At 40.8% G+C, this 25,002-nt stretch overlaps 1 protein-coding gene across 1 annotated transcript in view; it reads left to right on the forward strand.

The window, feature by feature from the left end:
• The first annotated feature begins 6,924 nt into the window (after positions 1-6,924).
• STX12 (syntaxin 12) overlaps positions 6,925-25,002 on the forward strand; it is a 29,976-nt gene continuing 11,898 nt past the window's right edge. The window contains exons 1-3 of the mRNA XM_036746525.1: positions 6,925-7,247; positions 17,769-17,838; positions 24,161-24,260. Coding sequence (XP_036602420.1) covers positions 7,121-7,247; positions 17,769-17,838; positions 24,161-24,260 — 297 coding nt within the window. The 5' untranslated portion in view covers positions 6,925-7,120. The remainder of the gene's footprint in view (positions 7,248-17,768; positions 17,839-24,160; positions 24,261-25,002) is intronic.

The raw sequence follows: 25,002 nt of genomic DNA on the forward strand, positions 1-25,002 counted from the left end.
AAGGGATGTAGGAAGAGAGGCAGATTTAGGAAGGGAGGTAATGGAATTCAGTTTTGGACACGTCTCTGAGTTACTGACCGGATATCCAGCAGATAATTGCAGATGCAGGTTTCGTCCTTGATAGTGATCTCTAGCTTTGGGAGTCATCTGCATAGAAGTGATAATTCACTCTACTGGAATAGACAAAACCATAGAGGGGATTATAAAAAGAGAGGTGGGACTGAGTTTTGGGGGCTACTCACACTTAAGGGGCAGGAGGAGGGCAGTGAACTAGTGAAGAGGAAGTTAACCAACAAGATTTGTTAAGGGCCTACTGAAGGGTCAGACACTGTACTCTCAAGGAGTTTGCATTCTAGTTGGGGAGACAAATACAAGAGGAACTAGTCAGAGAACCAGGAAAGAGTGATGCCATGGAAACCAAGAGAGGGGAGAGTATTCAGGAAAAAGGGGGATAGGAGTCTTGACTGCAGAGAGATTTAGGGTGAGAACTTGAGAAAAGTCCATTGAATTTAGCAGACATTAAGTACCTACGAGGTACCAGGCACTTTGTGCTAAACACTGGGAATTCAGAAAGAAGCATAAGACAGTCCCTGTCCCCAAGGAGCTCAGTCTAGTGGGGAATACAACAACTGCATAAATATGTACAAACAAATTATATCCAAGATTAATTGGGAATAATTAAAAGAGGGAGGTCACCCATATAGAATCCTTTAGATTTTAGAGGGGATGGAAAAGGCTTCCTGTAGAAGATGGGATTTTAGTTGAGACATAAAGGAAGCTAGGGGACTTCTGAGTCATGTGAGCAATAAAATGGTGTACCAGATTATTTTCTCTGATCCCCAAGACCTCTTACATCTCCCCAAAACAGAAATTATGTACCCCAGATAAATCAAATTCAGCCGTGGCCATGGTCTAGGACATTCATATTCCCAAAGAAGGCAAAAAAGGAAAAAAAAAAAACCTGAAACCCAGGAACTAAGACTCACTGACCTTGAGCTCACTCAGCACCCTCCCCCACCTCCTATGGTACCTGCAGTGAAGTTGCACTAGCAGACCCAAGGATATGACACAGACTTATATCAAAACCCACTCATGCACTCTGTCCCTGCTCCCTCTTTCCAGTGCTATAAGAAGTTTGCCCAGGCCTTAAAAGCCAGCTTGGCCACAGCCCTTCAGGAGCAAAAGCCTGCTGGGGACTGCAACTCAGAAGTACCAGTGCTGCAAAGCTCTGAACTGCCAGTGTTGGGAAAAACAGGCTCTGAACTGCAGGTGTCGGGCCAGAAAACTGAGAAACAGAGGGAATGAGACAGGTCACCAGGACAGGACACTCTCTGTGGGTGTGGCTATGTGTTTGTGAAGATCTGCAGCACTCCACCAAACCTGAAGGAAATAGCACAGCATCTAACTGGGGCCAGTTCTGACCATGCAAAAGTCAGTTGGGGCAGAGGCTAGAGAACAATGAATTGTCTAGTGTGGGAAAGAGGCTGAGACACTTTGAGATTCAGCCCCTAAAGAATACACCATCAGAGGAGAGGGAGTCAGGAAGTGAGCAAAAAGGAAAATGAGGGGGTGGGGAGAGACTGAAAGTACCAAAGATTTCAGAAAGAACAGATATCAAAGGCCTTGAACATGAACAGATAAATCAACAGGAAAAACTAATGACAGAAGGAAATATGACCTCCAGATCTAGTAGAGTTTAGGCCTCTATGAGTAAATACTGAAAAATGAAATAAAATGATCCAACACTTGATGAGACAGAAGATCTAGAGTCTGAGGAGAACATGGAACCACAAGACACTTCGCAAGTCGTTTAAAAGAGAAATGAAAACATTGAGAGCAGCATTCTTTGTCCTGCACAACAAAAATAATGAACAGGATAGAAAAACTTGAACCAAAAATGGCAAGCCTCACCAAAGAAACAAAAGATAACAATAGGTTAGGTGCAAATACACAGAAGTAAAGGACAACCCAGAAAAAGAGGCCAAAAAAAAAAATAACATTAAAAGAAAATATGCTCACTACACAAGCAAAACACTGATCTTGAAGACAGGATATGTTAAGGGTCATAGGTCTTCCAGAAGAGTATGGCAGGACAAAAAAAACCTTACCACCATAATGAAGAAAATAATAGGAGAGAGTAGGAGAGAGTTGTAGAGAACTTCTGAACACAGAAATTCCAACTGAAAGAAATGAGATTGTCTCAAAAAAAAAAACCCAAAAAGTATATCCAGAGGGCTGTAAAACTGTGCATACACTTTGATCCAGGAATACCACTACTAGGGCTGTATTCCAAAGAGGTCCTAAGAAACAGAAAAGGACCTACATGTTTGGCAGCTCTTTTTGGACAGGGATGGGAAACCTGTGGCCTTGAGGTCCTCAGGTGTAGTATTCTGACTGAATCCAAAATTCACAGAACAAACCTCTTAATAAAAGGATTTGTTCTGTAAAACTTGGACTCAGTCAAAAGGCTGCACCCAAGTACTTAGAAGGCCACAGGTTCCCCACTCCCACCCCCAACTGGAAATTGAGGGGATGCCCATCAATTGGGGAATGACTGAACAAGTTGTGGTATATGAATGTAACAGAATACTGTGCTGTAAGAATGAGCAGGCTGATTTCAGAAAAACCTGGAAAGACTGACATGAACTGATGCTGAGTGAAGTGAGCAGAACCCGGAGAACATTGTACATGGTGTTCCTAAAATCTGGACACGTAGGCAAAAATGCTATTTTCAAGAAACTGAATGAAATTTTCAACATTTTATTTAATTGGAATATTAACAAATAACATCTTTAATATAATCTCCATCATTTGTGATGCAAAGGTTGATGCACTTTGTAAGATTCACATGAACTCGATGCAATAACTCGACATTGCCGTCAGTTTTAGCACATTCACTCTTTATGCGTTCAATCAAGTGTGTTGCATCTGTGATTTTCATTGAGTACACCTTCTCCTTTAGCATACCTCAGAAAAAGAAGTCACTGAACAACATAGAGTCTTCAGTGAAATGGTTAATGAGATGTCCTATGTGTCCAGACTTTAGGGACACCCTGTACACAGTAACAACACTATGTGATGATCAACTTTGATGGATTTAGCTTTTCTCGGCAACACAATGATCCAAGACAATCTGAAAGACTCATGATGGAAAATCCTATCCACATCCGGAGAAAGAACTATGGAGCCTGAATGCAAATCAAAGCATAATATTTTCACTTTTGTTTTCTTTCCCATGGTTTTTCCCTTTTGTTCTGATTCTTCTTTCACAACATGTTTAACATAATTGCATATGTATACCCTATATCAGACTGCTTGCTCTCCTGGGGAGCAGGGAGGGGAGGGGAAAAAATTTGGAACTCACAATCTTATAAAAATGAATGTTGATAACTATCTTTACATATGATGGGAAAAAATAAAATACTATTTACAAGGAAAATCCCAAAACAAAACAAACAAAAAACCAAAACAACCCCAAGGCTGCAAACTCCAAGACACATAGTGGTTAAATTTAAATTTCAGTTCAAAAACAATTTCTGCAAGCCATCAGGAGACAGATCTTCAAATACAATGTAAAGGATATTTGAAGAATGCAGGACCATTCCTCATCCACTAGAAAAAGGAGAAGGGAATGGAACAATGTGTTCTGAAGAGCACTGGCGCTCATGATGCAGCCTAGGGTGACCTATCCTCAATATCTGAGCTTAACTATACAGGACAAAATATGGGCATTCAGTAATAAAGAGTTTGAAACATTTTTTAGAAAGAAAACCAGAACTGAAAAGACTATTTGCTTCTTGAACACCCCAACAACAGAATTCAGCAGGAGTTAAAAATGCAGACAGTAACAGCAACAAAGTAACAACAAAAAAACCAGTGACTTTCTAAATAGACAGGTAAAAATTTGGTAGTGGTAACAGTGAAGAGGCAGAAGTGGACAGAACCTGACAATAGGAGAATGCTTCTTTTGTAGGACTGCATTACAACACAGGAGGGTACATGAAAAGGAGGCAGGGGGAGCAGGATAGAAAGTAGTGAGTGTTGCTAGGGTCAGATCAAGGGGTAGTAATGAAGAGAATGTGACCTCTGTGGTCTCAGAAAGAAAAGACCCTACAGGAGAGTGGGTGAGCAGGAGGAGGGAGGAGGGAAAGACTGAAAAGGGGGGAAAGGAAGGAGGGCTTACTTTGAAGGTGTCAGGGAATACCATGATGCTTCTGTGGGTGAAGGGGAATGAAGATCTTGCACTCAGTAAGGCGTGGGGGAGTTGATGCCTTGAAAAGTCTACTTGTTTGGGAATGGGGGGCAAGGGGGAGTTGGAACCCAGGAGAGCAATGGAACCCCTGGAAGAATGGAAAAGCAGGGACAGAGGAAGATTTCCAGGCAAATGTAGGGAGGGAGAAAGGTTAACAAGAGAAGAGTATAGATCAGTTGGGGGTCAGGGAGCACTACCATAGGGCAATGTCTCTCTGACACCGGCAATAATTGGCCTTCTTCTGAGAGTGAGGTATAATGGATGGGAAAGAGGAATCCACAGGAAAAAACCTACAAGGCAGAGGCAGAAAGTGCCTGGAGGACACAGCCTAGAATGGATACCCTGGAAGCTGTGATTGTACGAAGATCACAGAGAAAAGAGAGACCAGTTGATTACGGGAGTCATAAATCAGATGAGGAGGGGCTAGACTAAATAAAAAGAGAAGATGGATAATGGAGTGAGAAATTTTTTTTTGGAAAAGTGCAAAAAATGAAATAAAAAACTAATGAATTGGACTAGCTGAAGGGGTGATAATTAACTGAGAGGAAAAAAGAGGAGGAAGAAATATATAATCATAACCAGATAAAAGCAGGAGAGTGAAACAAATAAAACTCTAAAGAGACAGTAGTAAGAAAAGATAGAACAAGGGGGATGGGAAAGAGAGCCAGTAGGAATAGGGCCACCTCAAAAAAAGATTAAAATAATGGAAGGAACATAGTCCTGTTTATAGCAGAAGAGGGGGGAAACCATAATTATTAAAATGAAGTTAGTAGAACCAGGAAAATATTATACACCATAACAGCAATATTTTAACAATGATCAACCCTGAAAGACTTAGTTACTCTAATCCATACAGTAATCCAAGAGAATTCCAAAGGATCCATGAGGAAAGATGCTTTCCACCTTTAGAGAGAAGTAATGAACTGAGTGCAGATTGATGTATTTTTTTTTACTTACTTTTTCTTCTTGTTTTTTGCAACATGGCAATACAGAAATATGTTTTGCAAGATTTCATATATATAATTGATTGTACATTACTTGCCTTCTCAATGGTTGGGGGAGGACTGGAAGGAGTGAATTTGGAATTCAAAATTTAAAAAAATGGATATTACAATAAAAAAAATGCTAGCCATTAGGCACTGCGACTTTGGTTTTCTAGTTAACATGAACTTAATCAACATCCCTAAACCACCCTATGTAAGCTCATTTGCATAGTAGGGAATATAATTTTAAGGCAGGGAGGTCTGCAGTATTCATGTTTAACCTGTTCCAATATCAGGCTCTCAAAATGCATACTTGGTTCATCAACATGGCAGAATACTAAGTGAATCAGGTCACCCAGGTTTTAGTCCTAGCTTTGGTACTTAGTGACCTTGGGGAAGTCATTTCTACTCCTATACTCTTTAAAAATAGAAAAAAAAATACTCTAAAATTTTTAATAAAATTTCTGGGATTAGATGATCTCTAAGTTTCTTTCTGGTATTGAAATCCAAATTTACTAGTGTATCTGAGGCATCTAGAACAGGGCAAAAGTGGGAAGCAAACTTTTCTGACAGGAACAAAAGTTTGTAATTCTGTATATTGAATACAGATTTGGAACTGAAGGGATCTTAAAGGTCACCTAATCCAATTTCTGAGATGAGAAAATTGAGGCTCAGAGAGGTTTAGTGACTTGTGATTCCAAATCTAGCACTTTCCACTGGACTATGCTGTTTGCTAAATCGGTGGGGACCGACTTCCCCATTTCCCATGTGGCAGCACCAAGGAACACTTGGATCCCTAATCCACAATCCACCACCAAGGTGCGTTGCTTTTTTATAATGCGGATGGCTCGGTCTTTGCTCAATGAAAGAAAACTGCCATTATAATCAAGAAGCATATCTATTTCTGCTAGCCGAAGTCTGCTGCTTTGGCTGTCTACACGTCTGAAGACAATCATTTAATAAGGGATGTTATGGGGGGCATCGAGGTCGCAGAGTGCTTAAAGCCCGGGGCCTAATGTCAGGAAGACTCATTTTCTTAAATTCAAATCCGGCCTCAGACACTTCCTAGCTGTGTGACCTGGGCAAGTCACGTCACCCTGTTTGCCTCAGTTTCCTCGTCTGTAAAACGAGCTTGGCAAGGAAATGGCAAACCAGTCCAAGTATCTCTGCCAAGAAAACCCCCAGAGTCGGCCACGACTGAACAAGTCGGCCTGGGGGTGGGGGTGCCCTGCCCCATGTCACACACACAGCAAGCATACCAGGAGGGACTTCCGCCTGCCTGACTGCAGGCCAGCGGGGTGACTGGTCCTCAGTCACTCGGCTCCTTCCCACACCCAGTGACACCCGCAGCCACTCCAGCCCTGCACTTCCTCCCCGCTCGGCACCCCTGGAATGCCGAGCCCCTCCCGGAGGACAATGAGGTCACCGCTTCTGGGGCGGAAACGAGGCGGCAAATATTTACATCTGGGAGGGGGAGCGGACGGGAGCTGCCCACACCGGGCTCTCAGGAAAGAGGGGTGCTGGATTGGACAGATGCGATGGACCCTTCCCCGTGGAGGCCCCAATTCTGTCTTACGCAAAGTAAAATCGGGGTCCCCAACAACCCCACAGGCCAAGAATTTAAACTTCTCCCAGCATTCGCCCCCAACGCGGGTTCTTGCGTCACGTCACGTAGACAGCCGAGGGGGCGGGGCGCAGGAGGGCGCATGCGCGCAGCGCGAGGCTCGGGTGCGCGCGCAGCAGTCTCCTCCTCCTCTCCCCCAGCTGCCCTCCCCACCGCGGTCCCACCGACCTCCTCCTCCTCCTCCCTGTCACTGGTCGGCGGGTACCCTTCCGACTGGAGATCGGTCCAGATCGACCCGGGCCCGGCCAGGCAGCCCTCGCCATGTCGTACGGGCCCCTCGACATGTACCGGGCGGCTGGGCCCTCGGGCCCGCAGGGCCCCCCACCCCGGGACTTTGACAGCATCTTCAATACTTGCTGTGGCCACATCCAGAGGATCAGCTACGCCAGTGAGTGGGGGCCCAGGGCTGCCAGGGCGGGGGGCCCGAGGGCGTCCGGGGAGCGGGACGGGCCTGGGCCCCTGCCCCCGCCTGGACCACGATGGGTGTGGCCGTGGGAAGGCTGAGGGCCAACCCGGGCCCCCGACCCAGGTCCAGGCCCAGGCTGCCTGCGGGTAGGAGCGGCCCCAAACCCCCTTCCTCTCTGCCTGCTCCACCCTCTTCCCCTCCCCGAGTACCCCCTCGAGGAAGTCCCGGAGGTGGCCTTTCCTCCGGGCCACACTGAGTGCTTTATCTCAAGCTTCAGAGCTGACCGCCTCTCATTGATCGGCAGCTCAGATTCCTCATTTTACAGGTGAGGAAACTGAGACCCAGAGAAGGGCAGGGGCGAGGCCAGCGTTATACCAGGACCAAGTGTCAGAACCAGCCGGGACTTGGAGCCCGGGTTTTCTCGCTCCAAATCCAGGATTCTGGCCACCCCAACCTGCTTTCCTGGGCTCGTGGATGCTGTGGCTTTGATTCTGGTCCTGGGGGCTGCCTCATTTAACCAGTCACCTAGTTTTTCTCCCTACAGCCACCCTCCTTCTCATTCACAGTCTGTTCGGTTCAGATTTTGTGTAACAGTTTAGCTTCCGATTCTGTATTCTCTATGGTCCTGAACCAGTTGGAATTCAGCTTAATGTCAATTAAGGTGAAGTGAAGGTTGTATGACTTAAAACACCCAGTGAATTTCATAGTCATAGAACTGGTAGTGTGTCGAGGGGTACAGAGGTTATGGGTTTGTTTTTTCTTTGTTTCTGAAGGGAGCCGAACATGTCTTATTAATTTGCATTGGCAGCCACAGATTCAAGGAGTACAGCTTGTCTTATTAATCTCCTTGGCTGCCTAAGATTCGGAGATTTCTTCATAATCGATCTAGCAATTAGCAGAAGCTAGTATTTGGATTTGCTCAGTCTTGTTAACTGTTTCTTGAAATAAGTTTCATATACAGAGAAGTTTAGTGACTGACTCCACATCACGCAGGAGTGTATGTCAAGCCACAATTAGAGGTGTTGTGTTTGTGACCTGTCTTACTTCCTCATTATGTAAGCCATCCCCAACGTGGGGGGAGAAAACATAATTTAGAAGTATCCACCTTACAGACGGCAGGTCAAGTAGCATTATCTTTGTACTTAAAGGTTGATACATTACTTTTATGTGTTTTAGTGATTGGAGATATGTTCCTAGACTAGTTGTTAGTAGTAATTGGTCTTGAGTGCTTATATTTGCCAATTAATATTAACAGTATTTATAATGCTTTAAGATCTGCAAAATCTTTTCCTCACAACAATCTTGTGAGGAAACAAAGTATCACCTCCACTTTCTGTATGGAACTTGATCTCAAACCTGACTCTTCTGATCCTGAGATCAGTGCTGTTTCTACTACCTTATATTGAAGTTTAAAGAACTGTGTCAGAGTTTGCTTTGCATTTAATTAGTTGTTTAGAAAACAAGAAACAGTCTGTGGTAGATAGAAATTCTGTGAATCAAATAAAGTTAAAGCAGCTAAACTGACTGGTTGATTTTCCCGGTTGTATTTTGAGATGGCTGTAATACAAGTTAACCTTACAGCCCTGTTATAGCTGAGTACAGCTCTCTCACAACTTAGTAGAGAGTCCTCAGGAGTTATTGTAGCAGAAAAATTAGTATTCGTGGGTAATAAACCTTACAAAACTTACCTGAAGTGGTCTTGGACAATAAACGTATGATCCCAGGTTTTGTACTTGAAACTTTTATTTGAGAGACCTCCTTGAGCTTGTTTTTTTTTTTTATTCTTTTTTTGCAGGGGGGGAAGGCAGAGCAATTGGGGTTAAGTGACTTGCCCAAGGTCACACATCTAGTAAGTGTGTTAAGCATCTGAGGTAACTTTTGAACTCAGGTCCTCTTGACTCCAGGGCTGGTGCTGTACTCACTGTGCCATCTAGCTGCCCCTTGAGCTTGTTTTCTACTAGCCTAGCCTTTGAAAACTCGGGATCATCTCCATGCCATGATGAGACACTGGAAGATGAATTTAGTGACAGGATGCTATGATAAGCTGCTAATAACTCTCATTTATATAGTGCTTTACTATCATAATCCTGTGGGGTGTATAGTACAAATATTAGCCCTGTCATCCCTATTTTACTAATGTTGAAATTGAAGCTCAGCTAGATTAAGGGATTGGCCATCACAGAGCTAATAAGTGAAAGAGCTGGGGCTCAGCCTTAGGTCTTCTGACATTTAAATCTCTTGTTTATTTTGATACTGTATATTTGATTTCCCATCCTTTGGTTTTGATATCCCATTTTGTTTCTCAGAGGGAGAGTGGCAGGATTTGGTTAAAGGTATTTGTAAAACAAAATTGTTTAGATATAATTATTAGACTAAAGTCCATTTTAAACATTACCCAGAATTAGTTTTCACTGGGAAAGATTGGCAAGCAAGTAGTAACATTGTTATCATTTCTTAATTAACAATATTAGATGCCTATAAATGTTACTACTTCAGGTGAATAAGTGGAACATAATTTTTCTCATTTAAGAAAAATATGAGGATAGGAGCCCTTTCTTCCCCCAGCTTCTTGCCAGCTACCATCCTAGGATCCTTTTACTTTTTTCTTGTTCTGACTTTTAACCCTCAGCAGTTCTGGCTGAAGTGTTTGTCCTCCCTTGAAGCTCTTTGTAGAGAATCTGAGATGACATAGGAAGAATACCTTAACTGTTTGCTTATTTGTCATCAGGCTACATTCACACATCTCAAACCTCTCCAAGTTTCCCTGTCCCACTAGACTCACTATATTACACTTCACTGAACTGAAACCATGATGCTCAAAAAATCATTTCTTGTCCTTTGGATCTGATAGGATAAACAGAAGACATAAACAGTGTCCACATTGCCCATTTCTAGTTTTTGTTAGAGCCAGACAACATCCACATTTAAGATGTTTGCAGTTGTAGTAACACTGTTAAATCTTTTTTTTCTGGCAATTTTAATTGCAGTTTTTTTAATTGAAAATGCAATTTTAATTTCCATGCTGGTATATTTGGGAAATTGCAGGTCATAATTACCGCATATGTTCTTGTCTCCATAGTCTGACTAATGTACTTCAATTTTTTCTTAAGGTACTGAGTCATCTGGTGGTTCAGATGCTGGAGAGTTGTTGTCAGTATCTTTCCTATCAGTGGACTTTATGTTTTGGATGGATCAAAATTCATTTGGAGACTGTTATTGTCTGAAGCCCTGATGTTGAATTATGGGAAATATATTCATTTTAGGACAGATCTGATCCTTATTTGAATCATACATAGTATGTTAGAACTGAAAATGTTCTTAGAGATCATCTAATCTCATCTTACAGATAATGAAACTGAGACGTCAGCTGTTGTTAGACTGCCCGATGATTTTCTTCTTAGTCTTTCAAAAATTTTTAGCTAGTCTTTGCTTTGAATAAGATGTTGGTGATAGAGGAAGTTAAGATGTCCTCATCCCTAAAATACACATAAATGGCTTTAAACAGAATGCAGCACAACTGAGGAATTTGTGTATGTATTGGTTTGGACCATCTGGTTTCTGATTATCAGGGTTTTTTAAAAATAGGAAATCCTGTCACAGGTTGTTTGGGATCATCTGATTTCTGATAATCAGAGTTTTTTGTTTTTTTTTTAAACAGGAAGTCCTGACCATTAGCTTGTAATAAGTAAATCCAGAGTAAAATATATCCTGCAGAATGCTTTCAGTTGGGTGGAGAATAGTTGTAGCTTTGTAAATTTTCTGATTTACTGCAGCTTAATCAATAAAGCTTTATTAGTGCTTACTATATACTAAGCACTGTGCTAAGTGCTAGGAGTTTAAAAAAAATAGAAAGAACAGCCCTTTCCCTAAAAGAGCTTGCGTTCTAATGGACAAAGCAACATAAACATATGTAGATGTAGACGATATATACAAATTAGAAGGGAAGTCACTAGCTGCTGGGGACAGGGGAAGGCCTCTCAAAGAAGAGGGTCCTGGAGCTGAGCCATAGATTCTAAGAGTCAGAAGCATTCTTGGCATTGGAAATAGCAGAGGGTAGATGGATCACCAAGTGTGAGAAACAGCAGGTAGGCCTGGACCATAGATACTCATAAAGTTAGAAAGAGGCCTGATCAACTGAGGCTTCAAAGTAGTTGGTTCTGATCAAGATTTGTCCATTCTTGTGATTTAATATGGGCCAGCATTTACTCTGGTTATTTCTCAAGAGTCTGATCATGTCAACCTCCTACTCAGTAGACTCTAGTGGGTCCCTATTGCCTCCAGGAGCAAATACAAAATGTTCTGTTTGGCATTTAAGCCCTCCCTACTCCCTTTTCAGTTTTCTGGCACATAGTAAGCACTTAATAAATGTTTATGGAATGAATAAATATGTATGTCAAAGGAGAAAGAGTTTTCACCCCAACTAGCAAGTGATCCTATCCATTCTTTTCCATATAAAAAGCCTCGCACTGTTCTTTGCGCACACTAGGCACTTAAAAATATTGAACTGGAGAACAAAACCACCCAAACCTACCATGGTTTCAAGAAAGGAACCTAGAAAAGCTCAAGATGAAAAAGAGCTTCATAGCTATGTTCTCACCAAGAACATGCAGAGCTGCTAAATATTATTATCTTCTCCCTGTTTGATAGAATCTCCAAACAACAAAGCTGTGCCTCCCAGTGTGCTTAATAGGTGTTAAGTTATTATAAACCATGTGAGCTATTTATATGTCTTCTTTGGTTTCTGAAGAAAGCCTGCTTTCTTTCTTCCTTCCCTACTTCCTTCCTTCCTTCCTTCTATCCTCTTTCTTTCTTTTTTTCTTTTTCTTTCTTCCTTCCTTTCTGCCTTCCTTTCTTATCGAGGTTTTAAGTAACTTGCTCAGGGTCACACAGTCCTCCTGACTCCAGAGCCAGTGCTCTATTCACTATACCACTAGCTGCCCCTAGCCTGCTTTCTTGATAGGAATATTAAACCATACAAAGTCAGTTTTAATGTCTCGGAACTGAGGTTTTACCCTGTGTAGCTCCCGCTCATTGTTATTGATTAGGTTCAGAGAAATGAAGTGAGTGTGTCAGAGGTGGAATTTGAATCCAGTCTTCCTGATGCCTTATCCACTGCCATGCAGCCTTCCCATCTATAAAATGGGGACAACCTCACAAACCTCAGAGGGGAATTGCAAGGAAAGCACTTTCTAAATCCCCAGATTTAAATACAAAGGTCAACCACTATTTGCTTGACTGCTGCAATGGTTCTGAGCTCTTATCTTTTGGGTGGGGTACTTCTCCCAGCATCCGTGCTGGTTGTAACCCTTCTTCACTTTGCCATTTTCTATCATGATTGTAACTTTCCATCAATACTCAATAGATTTTTGTCCAGTGTTTTGGAAGCCTGCTGGCTTTTTTTTAATACTTTACAGATATTAGAGCAACATTCAGGCTGTCTCCTGGAATCCCTTGCTATACTTAGCACACATCTTTTTTAGAATTATACATGTTCTTGATGCGGGCAGCAAGGTGGCGCAGAGGATAGAGTCTGGAAGATCTTAGTTTAGATTGGGCCTCAGATGCTAGCTATATGACCCTAGGCAAGTCACTTAACCCTGTTTGCCTCGGTTTCCTCATATATAAAATGAGCTGGAGAAGGAAATGGCAAACCACTGCAGTGTCTTTGCTTAGAAAACCCGAAGTAGGGTCAGGGAGAGTTGGACATGACTGAAAAAACAGACCAACAAAATATTCTTGTTGTGCTTTATGCACTGCTGGCATATGTCATTGCTGATAATACACCTACCCTGAATCTTTCCATTACCATTTTATGTCACCTATAATTTTGATTCTTCTGAAATCATGTTGTGCTCAATCATTTGCAGTCATATAACATTTCCATTGAAAGCACTAAACAGTTTCTCATATGAGATCCAGCTGATTCTGTTTTTCCTGTTCAATTCTGGGAGCTAATAATTGTCTTTCAGTATTACCTGGCCAAGTTGTGTGTGCTAATGAGCTTCCTATCTAACTGCATGTCATAATCTGGGCAATTTACATTCATCATTCAGCTATTTTTCCTATCTAAATTACTAGACTGATCTCTTTAAAGTGATCATAGACCTCATTGAAGAAGCCTTATAATATGGAAAAGGGCTTCCTTCAATCAACACAATATTATTCTCAAATAAGAGCATCAGGAGAATCTCACCATCTATGGAAACTTGCCCTTTTATTTGGACTCTGACCAGAATATTCTGTATTGTGCTAGCAAACCCCTTTGACAAACCTGTATGTCCTATTTTATGCCTCACTCGATGGTCACTTTGTTGAGAGCACCTCTATACATCTCCATGGTTGTACCTATCAAGGTATATAGTCTTAACATATGCACAGAGGATACTTGTTGAAAGAGTCTGATGCTTCAAAAGTTTGACTGAGTCCATTGCTTTTTCGTAACCAACAAATAATAAAAACATGAGATCTCGTGTTCTCTGTACCTCTTGGTTGAGTTTGAGATTGTACAAGTGTGTTCTGTTGTAAAAATGGTTTTACCTTTCTTATGATTTCATCAAGAATACCCTTACACTGCATAGACCATTCTCATGTTTGTTTTTTGTCACGTGTTAGCAGTCAGTTATTTCTTTTTTTAAAAAACTTTTTTTTTTAGCATATTCATTTCCAAGTGTACTCCTTCTCTCTATCTCTTCCCACTCCCAACTAGGAGCCTTCACTTGTAGCAAAGGAAAGCAGTTAAGCCAAACCAACTAATAGCATTGATCAAACCCACAGTCTTTTAGTTCTCCAACAAAGGGAAGAAAATTCATTTATTAAGCCCTACTCTGCAGCAGGCACTGTGCCTAGCACTTTACAAATATCTCATTTGATCCTCTCAGCAGCCCTGGAAGGTAAACGCTATTATCATTCTCATTTTATAGTTGATGAAACCGAGGCAGATAGAGGTGAGGTGGCTTTCCCAGAGTTACATAGTTAATAAGTATCTGAGGTCACATTTGAATGCTCTTGCTGACTCCACATCAGGTACTCACTGAGCCACCAGCTCCCCTTAGGCAGACTTGGAAGAGGGGCAAAGGGAGCTACATTTCCTCATCTGTGTCCTGGGACTAGTATTAGTCAATACAGTTACATAGTGTTCAATTTTGTTTTAGTGTTCATCTCATTTACCTTATCGTAGTCATTATGCCTTTATTTACTTCACTGTTTATCAGTTCTTACAAATCTTCTGATCTCTTTCATTGTCATTGTTTCTTATGATATAGTAATATTTCACTACATCTTTGTACCACATTTGTTCAGCTGTTCCTAGGTATTCATTTTCAATAAATCTCAAAGGGAAGATTCCACCCCCCCCCCGCCCCCCACCATGGGTCGTTGGTGATATTATTGATGATCATGGGTGATATTGTTGCCCAGAAAAATTGATTGAGAAAAATATTAGCAGCAGCCAATCCATATACTCTGTCTCCTCTCTATAAAATCTTTTGAGCTGTTTCCTAATGTGTAATTGGTGAAGGGATATGAACAACTTTCAAAAGAATTGCAAACTATCAACAGTATGAAAAATTGGTCCAAATAATAAATATGAAGAATTTAGAGAGTCCATAGAAGACTTGTTTGACTGATTTTGAAGGAATCAAACAGAATCAACAGTATACACAATTACTACACCAATGTAGGTGGGAAGAACAAAAAGAAACAAAATTAGGATAACTAGTTTGGTCCCAGAGTTGAGAAAATGCATCTCCTTCCTTTCATTGCAGAGGTGGGGGACTATGAGTATAGTATGTATCTACTGGAAGATGTGATTGAGGTTGGCTAGTTTTGCTAAACTGATTTTTGTTCTTTCTCTTTTAATCTTTATTACAAGGGATGGCTCATTGGGTAAGGAAGGGAAAGAGGGTTATATACAGAATCTTCTGCAAAGATGTGTTTTGCATTTGCATTCTCAGAGCATCATCCGATACTAAAACACTTTCATTTCTTAATTTTGAACAATATTTTTTACTACTTTCTCTCTTCAGTTGAATTGCCCAAGTACCAAGGTAGATGTTAATTTGAGAGAATCTTGTCAGACTTTTCTTGGTTTCCCTCCTTCATCCTGGGTACTATTTGTAATGAGCAAGTGATCCATGAAATGCTATTTCTTCATGCCTTTGGGAGCACAATGAAAGGAACCTCATTAGCTCCTTTATTTGGCCCCCAGGGAGAACCTGTGAATTGTCCCTTCCCCTTTGCTTCTGTATGCCTTCTTGTTTCATTTAGAGCAAAAATGACAGTCTGGTTATGGGAAATTCCTCCCATAATGAATCAATCGTTGGACATTAAGCATCAGTAGTGAAATATCGTGGACTCTTTAAAATAACTGGATCTTTTCTGTCATTTTGACTGTAGAAATGGAAAAAAAGCCACACAAAACCAAGTCGTTTTATATCTTTTACCTGTTTCATGGATCACAACAGCTAAATAATTCATCGTTTGTGGTCAGCATACTGGCGATGATCATTTTTGTTTTTTACCTGTCTTGGTCATGGGCCAGCAGACAATTTATGGGCTGGGACCATTCTCAGAGTCTTTCTGGCTTACTATAGAAACTGTCAGAGCTTTCATGCACTAGCATAGCCTCCATACCACAAGAAGCATCAAAGGAGAACCTATTGTTACTGTTATAAATAACGTTTTATTGACCATAGAAAACTATTGCTCATCAGTATATATGAATTAGCCTGTTTTTGGTAACAGAAGGGGATCTGGGCTCTTCAGCTTGAAGACAGCATCAGGCATAAATCAATGGCCTGGTAACCCCAAATTCTATAAATTTGAAGGATATTGAACTATAAAATGAATTTGTAACAGTAGAAATTTTAATTTACTTCATGAATAATTATAATAACTAGCATTTATATTGCACTTTAAGGTTTGCAAAGCACTTTAAAAATTCTCTCATTTGATCTTCACAAGAACTCTAGAAGGTAGATGCTATCAGTATCCCTGTTTTACAAATGAGTAAATTAAGGCAGACAGAATAAGTGACTTACCCCGGGTCACAAAGTAATAAGTATCAGAGGTAGGATTTAAACCAGGTCTTCCTGACTCTAGGTCCAACACTACCTTGTGCCACATAGCTCAATTTGTTGCATTCAATTCTGCTTTCCTCCAGCCACTCCCACAAGTCGCCCATTAAGCCACCTGGAGTTGAGTCAGACTTTAACAATGATCCAGAAAGGATGGGAAAGACTATTATTGTAACATGAAGATAAAATATGGTTTATCTGTGCCGAAATGTTTCCTTCCAAGTGTTCTTATATCATGGCCAGCTGTCACTACATTATACTTTAAGATGCTACCATTTTTCAAAATCCATGCTTTTGTTGGTATGGATACTCCCATACCATCTGTCAGATTACAACCTCTCTACAACTCAGAAGATTGTCTTTGAGAATTACTATGGCCAAAAATTTCATTGTCCTGTTGCCAACTGAGTGATGAGTCTCTTCTTAAGTTAGCTAGATGGTCCTTGGATGACAGTCTGTCAAATGGGCCTATAGTGAAAAGCCGTTTCAGCTTGAGTAGGACCAAGGTTTATCACTTACAAAACCTTTGAGAATCTAAAATCACCATGTTATCATGATGAAGCATTGAAGGATTCCACCAGTGTGAGAGAGTCTGAAAATACATACTCTTTTGGGAAAAAAAAATCAAGTTCTAGACCCTAGAAATCTAGACATTTGGGGAGGATAAAATTAAACCAGGAAAGAAAATTGTAGAAAGAACAATGTTAAAAAAAAATAAGAATACTGCATCTAGTCCAGTGCTTCTTAAACTGTGGGTCATGACCATATATGGGGTGAAAAATTTGGCAACAGTGAAAGGTTTCTGAACGCACAATGACTAAAAATTAATTCAAAATCACACGAGTAATGAATCCTAGGTGTTTCTGGCAACTCTTGCCCATGTTGCATAGCACAACTTCACTGCAGCCTTGGTTCTGAACACAACTTTGTACTGCACATGCCCTCAGGCCTAAACTAAAAGGGATCTGGAGTGGAAAAAGTTAAGAAGCCCTGATCTATTCAAAACTTGATGAGGAAGGCTACATAGTGTTTGTTTGTTTTTCATTGGTACTCATTGAAATTTGGAATTATACGGTCCCTGGCAAAGTTGACTTAATCCTCATCCTGGGGTAAAATGAAGTGTAGTGGGTCTGGGAGAATGTTGGTGAAATCTTACCTCACAGCGTCAAAGCAGTGCCCCTCTTGTCTGTGGGATACAATTCATGTCTAGGGAGGATATAGTTATACTGCGAGAGAAAAAGCTACTTCATCATTAGTTTGGGATAGAATATGTTTTCCCAGGTTTTGATCCCGGTGTGCTTCCTCATAAATAAGTATTTGGGAAGGTGTGAGGGATAAATAAGAGAAGCACAGGGCATCTGTGGTGAATGCACTTTCTTCCTTTGCCCATCACCTCATTAAAAATCTTTCTCTTTTTCTTTTTTTCCAGCTGCTCAGATCAAGAATTTGATGAGCCAGCTGGGGACTAAGCAAGATTCTAGCAAACTACAGGAAAATCTGTGAGTAACTCTATAAGAAGACTAATGCTTTTTTAAAAAATAGTTTATTTATTTTTAGTTTTCAACTTTCACTTCTCTAAGTTTTAAATTTTCCCCTCCCTCCCTCTCCTTCCCCAAGGTGGCCTGCAATCTGATATGGGCTCTACATATACATTCCTATTAAACATATTTTCACATTAGTCATGTCGTATAGAAGAATTGTAACGAATGGGAGAAACCATGAGGAAAAAAACAAAACAAGACAAAAAAGAAAATAGTCTGCTTCACTCTGCATTCAGACTCCATAGTTCTTTCTCTGGATGTGGATGGCATTTTCCATCATGACAAGACTAAGGCTTTTGAGGCCCCTTGGTCCTGCCAGGCTTATTGAAGCCCAAGGCTCTTGAGGTCAAGATTAGAGCTTGTGGAACATTAAGGTCCTAGCTGGATGTGGTATAGAAAGCAGCAAAACTTAATGCTAGTTTACCATGAGCTTTACACTTTAAGTATCGTGATTCTCATTGTAGTAGAGACCCAGAAATCTTCAGTGCTCTAAGACACTGTCTTTGTGACTTGCCTCTGCTGAATCGCCTGATGGCCAAGTTTCTTTGTACCTAGGCCAAGACATACATCTCTAAGCTCCAAACTGAAGCCTTTCTAACTTGATAGCACCTACTGTAGTTTTTCTCCTCTCCCCATCCCTCAACAGCCTTCAGGAATCTTGAGTCACTTTCATCGCACCAGAATAGGACTTTAGTGGTGGAAGGTCATAAACTTCCCTAACCTAAAATCTCAAATACCTGGCTTGCCTTCTTCTTGAGGCAGTTTAGCATAGCTTTTAGGGTAAACTGGAAAGGGACCTCCCACCATTCCCAAATTGTAATTAGGCACAGTGGATAGAACACAGCCTGGAGTGAGGAAAACCTGAGTTCAAATTCCGCCTCAGACACTTACTAGCTGTGTGACCTTGGGCAAGTCACTTAACCCTAATTGCCTCACTCCCCCCCAAAAAAATTATAATTAGGTTAGAATCTTTATTGAAATGAGTCTCATTGGTAGCTAGAGTTCATGAAAGTCTATAATGGGAAACCAATTCCAAACAATCTGTGTTGTAATATTAACAGCACAATTTATTTTTAAAGCATATTTATTTATTTTAAATAAGGGCCACATTTTCCAGCCCATCTGTAAAGCTTAACTTAGCTACTAAATCTTTAAATGTGAAGGGGAGTAATGTGAAATCATCCTGGAAAGATAGGATTATGTGAAGGATTATGAAGGCCACACTGAGAACTTTGCAAGTTAGTCCAGAGCCACAGAAGATTTTTGCAGATAAGGGATGAGATCACTCATTACTAGTTTTTAGGACTATCATTTTGGTAGCTGTGTGGAGGATGGATCAGAGAAGGGTGAAGTTGGAATCAGGGAGACAAAATAAGACATGATTGTAATAGCCTCTGCAAGAGCTGTTGAGGGTAAGAGTAGGTGACTGCTGTGAGAGATGAATGTCATTGCAGAAATATTTCATGAGACATTTGGTCATCTTGCACAGAATTTGCAAGAGGACCATCACCAAAATAATTATAGCTTATGCTTCAACATGAGACAGCTAGGTGGTACAGCACTGTATTAGGAGGGCAGAGTTTATAATTTCAAAGAGGATCATATATGTGTCTGAAAGGTTCAGAACCACCGGATATAAGAAATTCTCAAGATAAGAGGCAGAAGAATCAAAGCATATATTTAGGCTCCACAGTAACCAACCCATGAACCAGCATCCCCATATTGATATATTGATCAAAAACTTCCAGGCCCAATAAGTCCACCTCACAAGAGTAACCAGGAGGCCACAGAGAAGCATGTAAAGCAAAATCATATACATGCTTCCCCTCTATGGTAAAAAGATTACCCACTGGCCTCAAGTCCTTGTTCAGCTTCCTCCTGTAGGTCAGCTCTGCTACCAGCAGCTCCGGCTGTGGCTGTGGCAGTGGCAGTGGCAGCCTCTGGCTCCAACGGAAGCTGTTTTTAACCATCCGGCTTCTGCGGGGGTGTAAGGTACGCCGGGGAAAGCACAGGTTCTTTCGATCTGCTTAAGCAAGGTGAAGGGGTTGACCGGGAAAGCACAGGTTCTTTCGATCAGCTTAAGCAAGGGAAGCAAGGTGAAGGGGCCAACAAGCTTACTCCAATCCAACATACAAACAGCATTCAGTTCAGGGGAAAAAGCCAAACTAGTCAAGGGCACTTGTTGACTAAGTGCTAAGGAGCCCATTTTTGGTTACCAACACAAGTAATAGAGTGTTGGGCCTGAACTCAGGAACACTCATCCTCCTGAATTCAAATCCAGCCTCAGACACTTACCAGCTGTGTGATCCTGGACAGGTCACTTCACTCTGTTGCCTCAGTTTCCTCATCTATAAAATGAGCCGGAGAAGAATTTGGTAAACTACTCTAGTATCTTTGCCAAGAAAACCCCAAATGGGGTCATAAAAAGTGGGACATGACTGAAAATATCTGAACAACAGTGCTTCAATATCACATTCAGAGGACATAAAAATAGGAAAATTTCTATGAAGAAGTAAGACCCTCTCAATTAAATCATCATATACTTTAAAACTTGCTGCCTTCAGTGTGGAGGTGAGCATAAGGGAGGATGATGAAAGATACTTTGGAAAACATGGTATGAGTTAGAAATGAGAGAGGCTAGGCTTGTAGAGTATATACAGAGTATCCCAAAAGTCTTAAGAGCTTAAAACTGCATTAAGACTCTGAGACTGCCTTGTAGAATCCTCTCACCTCTATATATTCATATTTTCTTCTGGAAGAGTCAGGATGCAATTCAATTCAATTTTTGATTCAATAAACATTTAGTAAACATTTAATTGACAGTGCCAAGCCTTTGAGTTAAGCGCTGGGGATACAAATAAGAAAAAGATAGTCCCTGCCCTCAAGGATCTTACAATCTAATGGGGGAAGATAATGCACAAAAGGAAGCTGGAAAAGATGGAGTGGAGCAGAACAAAAGAGATTACATGGGGGAAAGCAAGTTTTGGGAGGAGTAGGGTGGTACTGGCACCAGGCATCTTATTCCATGGAGTTGAAACCAGGCATAGTTGCAGATGGGAAGCGGAGGGGGCTGGAAGTCCAATTTCTGCCCTCTCTAAAGGAAAGCTTTGAGAGGAGGCTAGTACTCCACCCTTGAGACCTTCAGTCAGAAGGGAAAGAAAGCTGAGGGATATTCAAGGCTTAAAATTAGTAGCCTGGTGATGCAATTAGAAGTGATGGACTTTACCTGAGAGGGGCATCTTTGTTCTTTGGAGTTGAAACCAGGCAAGGCTGCAGGTGAGAAGTGGAATGAGCAATGGATATGATGAACACTAGATAACATCACGAAGAATGAAATAGCTCCTGTTTTAGTAGATGAGAAATTGCCAGTTTACCTTTGGAGGAGTCATCTATGAATCAATTGTGTACAGTTAGGCCATCAACTTATTAGAGCAAAGATCAAAATCAATCCCTTAGATTAGGAGAAAGAACAAAATTAGTTGAGACCATTCCATCTTATCTAAACAACCCATCAACTCTTAAATGGGAAATGGATAGACTCACTAGCTGGTATAGTTTAATCATTGTAAATCTGCCACAACAGAGAAACCAAGAGCCTAGAAACAGCTTCAGCCAGAAAATATTTGATCTCCTTGCCGAAAAAGAGAGATGGCAGTTGAGGACAAAACCGGTTTAGAATCTAAACTTGTTTTCAAAATCTTACATTGAAGGAGGGTGGGAAATCACAAGCAGGATTTCCTTGTGAAGCAGTGGAGGGACAAACAAGTTTACAGAAAACTTGATAAGGAACCCAACCAAACCATATCATTCCAAGAGCATTTAAGGATAGGACTGGGAGGGAGACAATGATCAGTTGAAAAATGGAGGGAAAAAAGTGACAAGGACTCTTTAACAGATCCTTTTTTTCCATCAGTGGTAATAGAACCGCCACATTTGGACTTGAACATCATAGTCCTTGATGTGCCCCCAGGAGGACTCCTTTTTCTTTTCTTTTCTTTTCTTTTTTTTTTGTATCCCCCAGCATTTAGTACAGTGCTCGATTGTGCTTGTCGATTGATTGAAGTAGAAATGGCACTAGGATAGAAAGGAGCAAGCAGCTGATCAAGATGAAGTATGCACAGGGAGATAGATGCACTAGGAGTGATGAAAGTTGGAAGGGTCAATTCCTAAGATAGTTGAAAGAGGAAGGATACCAAAGGATTAGAAAAAATACCTGACATTACAGAAGAAAAAGGCAACCAATAAATGATTACTCATTGTTGGTCCATGTGCCTACTTCCAATCTCTACAAAATCTTTTGAGTAATATATATATATATATATATATAGTGGGTTTTTTTAAGAGAACAGGGATGCTTCCACAAATGATACTCTACAGCAGACCACTTTTTTACTGTCATATAGTTAGTTGACTGAAAGCTGTATAGAATACAAAATCCCTCTATATGCTACATAGGAGGATGAGAATATGAGTTGCTCTGGGTGACAAAGTGTGGATGGATGACCATCTATCTTGTAATGAAAACTCACATTAGTGAGATTACAGATCCATCAAAATATTTTAAATGACCCAAAGGTAGTAGGGTAGTTGTAGTAGGAAAGAAAAGTGGAATGACCATAGTAATACAAATTACAACATCAATAAAAGACAGCTGACCATAGACTAATTTCAGTAAATGAACTGATTTCAGAGAACAGAGTACAAAATACCCATCCCCCCTTTCTTGGTAGAGAGGTAAAGCACTACCAATGCAGAACACCGTACAGTTGTCAGACTAAGTTGCTTTGTTTGTTAATTGTTGGGTTATGCCTAACTGTATTTCTTTGTTTCTTTGAGGAAAAGATCAATGGGGATGGAGTGAGGAATTATATTGGGAAATAACTGTGATGTAAAACAAAAACAAAAGGCATCAATTTCTAAAAGAAAAAAAGGAAAGAAAGAACAATGGACTGGCATGGTGAATTCCTGGGTTCTCTTAATCATTTTGTTTTGACTCTGTTTCTGCTGTAATTTCCCCATTTCTAAAATATTTTTAAAATTTCCTCTTCCATTTTATTCAGAGGATGAGAAAATGCTTTTCATGTATTTGAATTTCTTCACAGAAGCCACCAAATAGCTATGATATATATCACTTTAGGAAAGTGGGACTTGCCAGGTCCCTCTTTTGGTTACTTCCTCTGGTCTAGAAGCCTCTTTTCAGTGACAAGATTTAATAAATTGGAAGCACGTGGACCAGTATGGGAATTTGCTTTACTTGATGCTGCATATGTTACAAGGATTTTCTTTTTCTTTTTTTGTTCAGTTATGATGGATGGGGGAGGGAGAAAAAATAAATGCTTATTAATTTAAGAATGATTAAGTTAAACTTTAAAATAAAAGGAAGTACATGGCCCAACCATTCCTACAGAAATCTTTAGAAAGGGGGCAGAAAGAAGGAAACCATGAAAAAAAGGAACTTGTCTCGTATTTCCACTGCTTCCCTTACCATGGTTTCTCCAATCTCACCTCACAGATCATATACTTCCTTTGCTCTTTCGTTCATTCCATTCCCTACCTCTTGTAAGTTTCCCCTCCCCAACCACATAGGGCATCTTGTGTTAGGAGAGGAGAAAAGCCAGGCAAGATCAGAAGTAGAATGGAGATGGAGGCTTGGATTGAACCAACCCAGGGCCAGAAACCCTGTATGGAGCCAAGGCTAAAGCCAAAAATATGTCCAGTGTGAGGCTAGAAATAGGCCTTTAAGGGTAAGAGAACTGTACTATCTGTTGCACATTTTATTCAGATATCTTTGCCTGAGATTCTGCCTGTGATCAGTGGACTGTGACCAATACCAAGTGTGCAGGACTTTGTGTATATCCAACTCAAAAGCTTTGATAATAGCTCAAGTAATCAGATTTTACAAGAAGCATAAATTGCTTTTCTCCTGTGCCTGTCAAAACTGGTGGCCACATTCTAGAATCGACAAAGGATAGCTGTTCTTTATTCATTCTTCACTCATGTTTTTGTGTATCTTTCTGCTGAAATAGTTAATATTTCAGTTTGTAGTCCCTTCAGAAAGCCTCATCAAGATAGGTCCCTAGTACTCTTCATATGGTGCTTTGCTGTGTACTGGAAGGAGAATTACCTTGGCAACATTGCTTCGATTATGTTGAGCACCAGAAACTCATTCCCACCCTCACCCTTCAAGTGTCCTTCCCCTCTATTGTGGAATAAAATGGTCCATTCTATAAAAGCCTTCCAGGAAATGATGACATTCTTAAAACAGTCCTTTTTCTCTCAGACAACAACTGCAACATTCTACAAATCAGCTTGCTAAGGAGACAAATGAATGCCTGAAAGAGCTGGGATCATTGCCACTTCCGCTGTCTGCTTCAGAACAGGTTGGTGTTTTCTGCATTTGGAGGAAAGATTGTTGTAAAGGACTTTAGATGAAGGAAAATCTTGATACTTCTCTCTGGTGAATGTTTAACAGTTGTATATTTGCAAAGCAAGGTTAGATTCATTCCCTAAGATAACATTCTTTACATAGTATCTATCCCCTTCTCTTTCCTTGCCCAGAAGGAGTCATTCAAAGGCTGAACTGTTCTCTGAACAGCCCAGTGGACAGCAGTAATAAGGATAAGGGATTACTCTCTTTAAAACATGCCTTCTTTTTACTTTTTGTCTTTTAAGACTTTTCAAAAAACAGCTTGAGGCTTTTTGCCTGGCACACGGGCTGTGTGCTTTCCTGCTTTTGTGCCTTTGTTCACAATATTCACCTGTCCTAGATGCCTATTTCACCATCCACCCCACTTGAAATCCTGCCTGCTCTTCAAGGCCCAGCTCAATCCCTACCTTCTCCACAAAATCTTCTCTAATTACCGCAACCAACAGTGAGTCCTCTTGTGTACCACTCATATGACATTTAACCATATCTTCCATTGTGCTTATCAACCAAAGGAACTGGACTTCAACCTGTGGGTGGCCAGAGCTGAACAAAGCAGGTTGAGACAGAAGAGTCAGGTATCAAACAGAAGTTTAATTTCAAAGTGAGGAAAATGCTTGAAAGCAGAAGTCCTCCTGAGAAGGAGGGTTTGCTCACTTGTGGCATTTTACGGATGAAAACCACAGAAAGGCAGGACC

Source organism: Trichosurus vulpecula, chromosome 2 (genome assembly GCF_011100635.1).
Source record: "Trichosurus vulpecula isolate mTriVul1 chromosome 2, mTriVul1.pri, whole genome shotgun sequence".
Classification (NCBI taxonomy): domain Eukaryota; kingdom Metazoa; phylum Chordata; class Mammalia; order Diprotodontia; family Phalangeridae; genus Trichosurus; species Trichosurus vulpecula.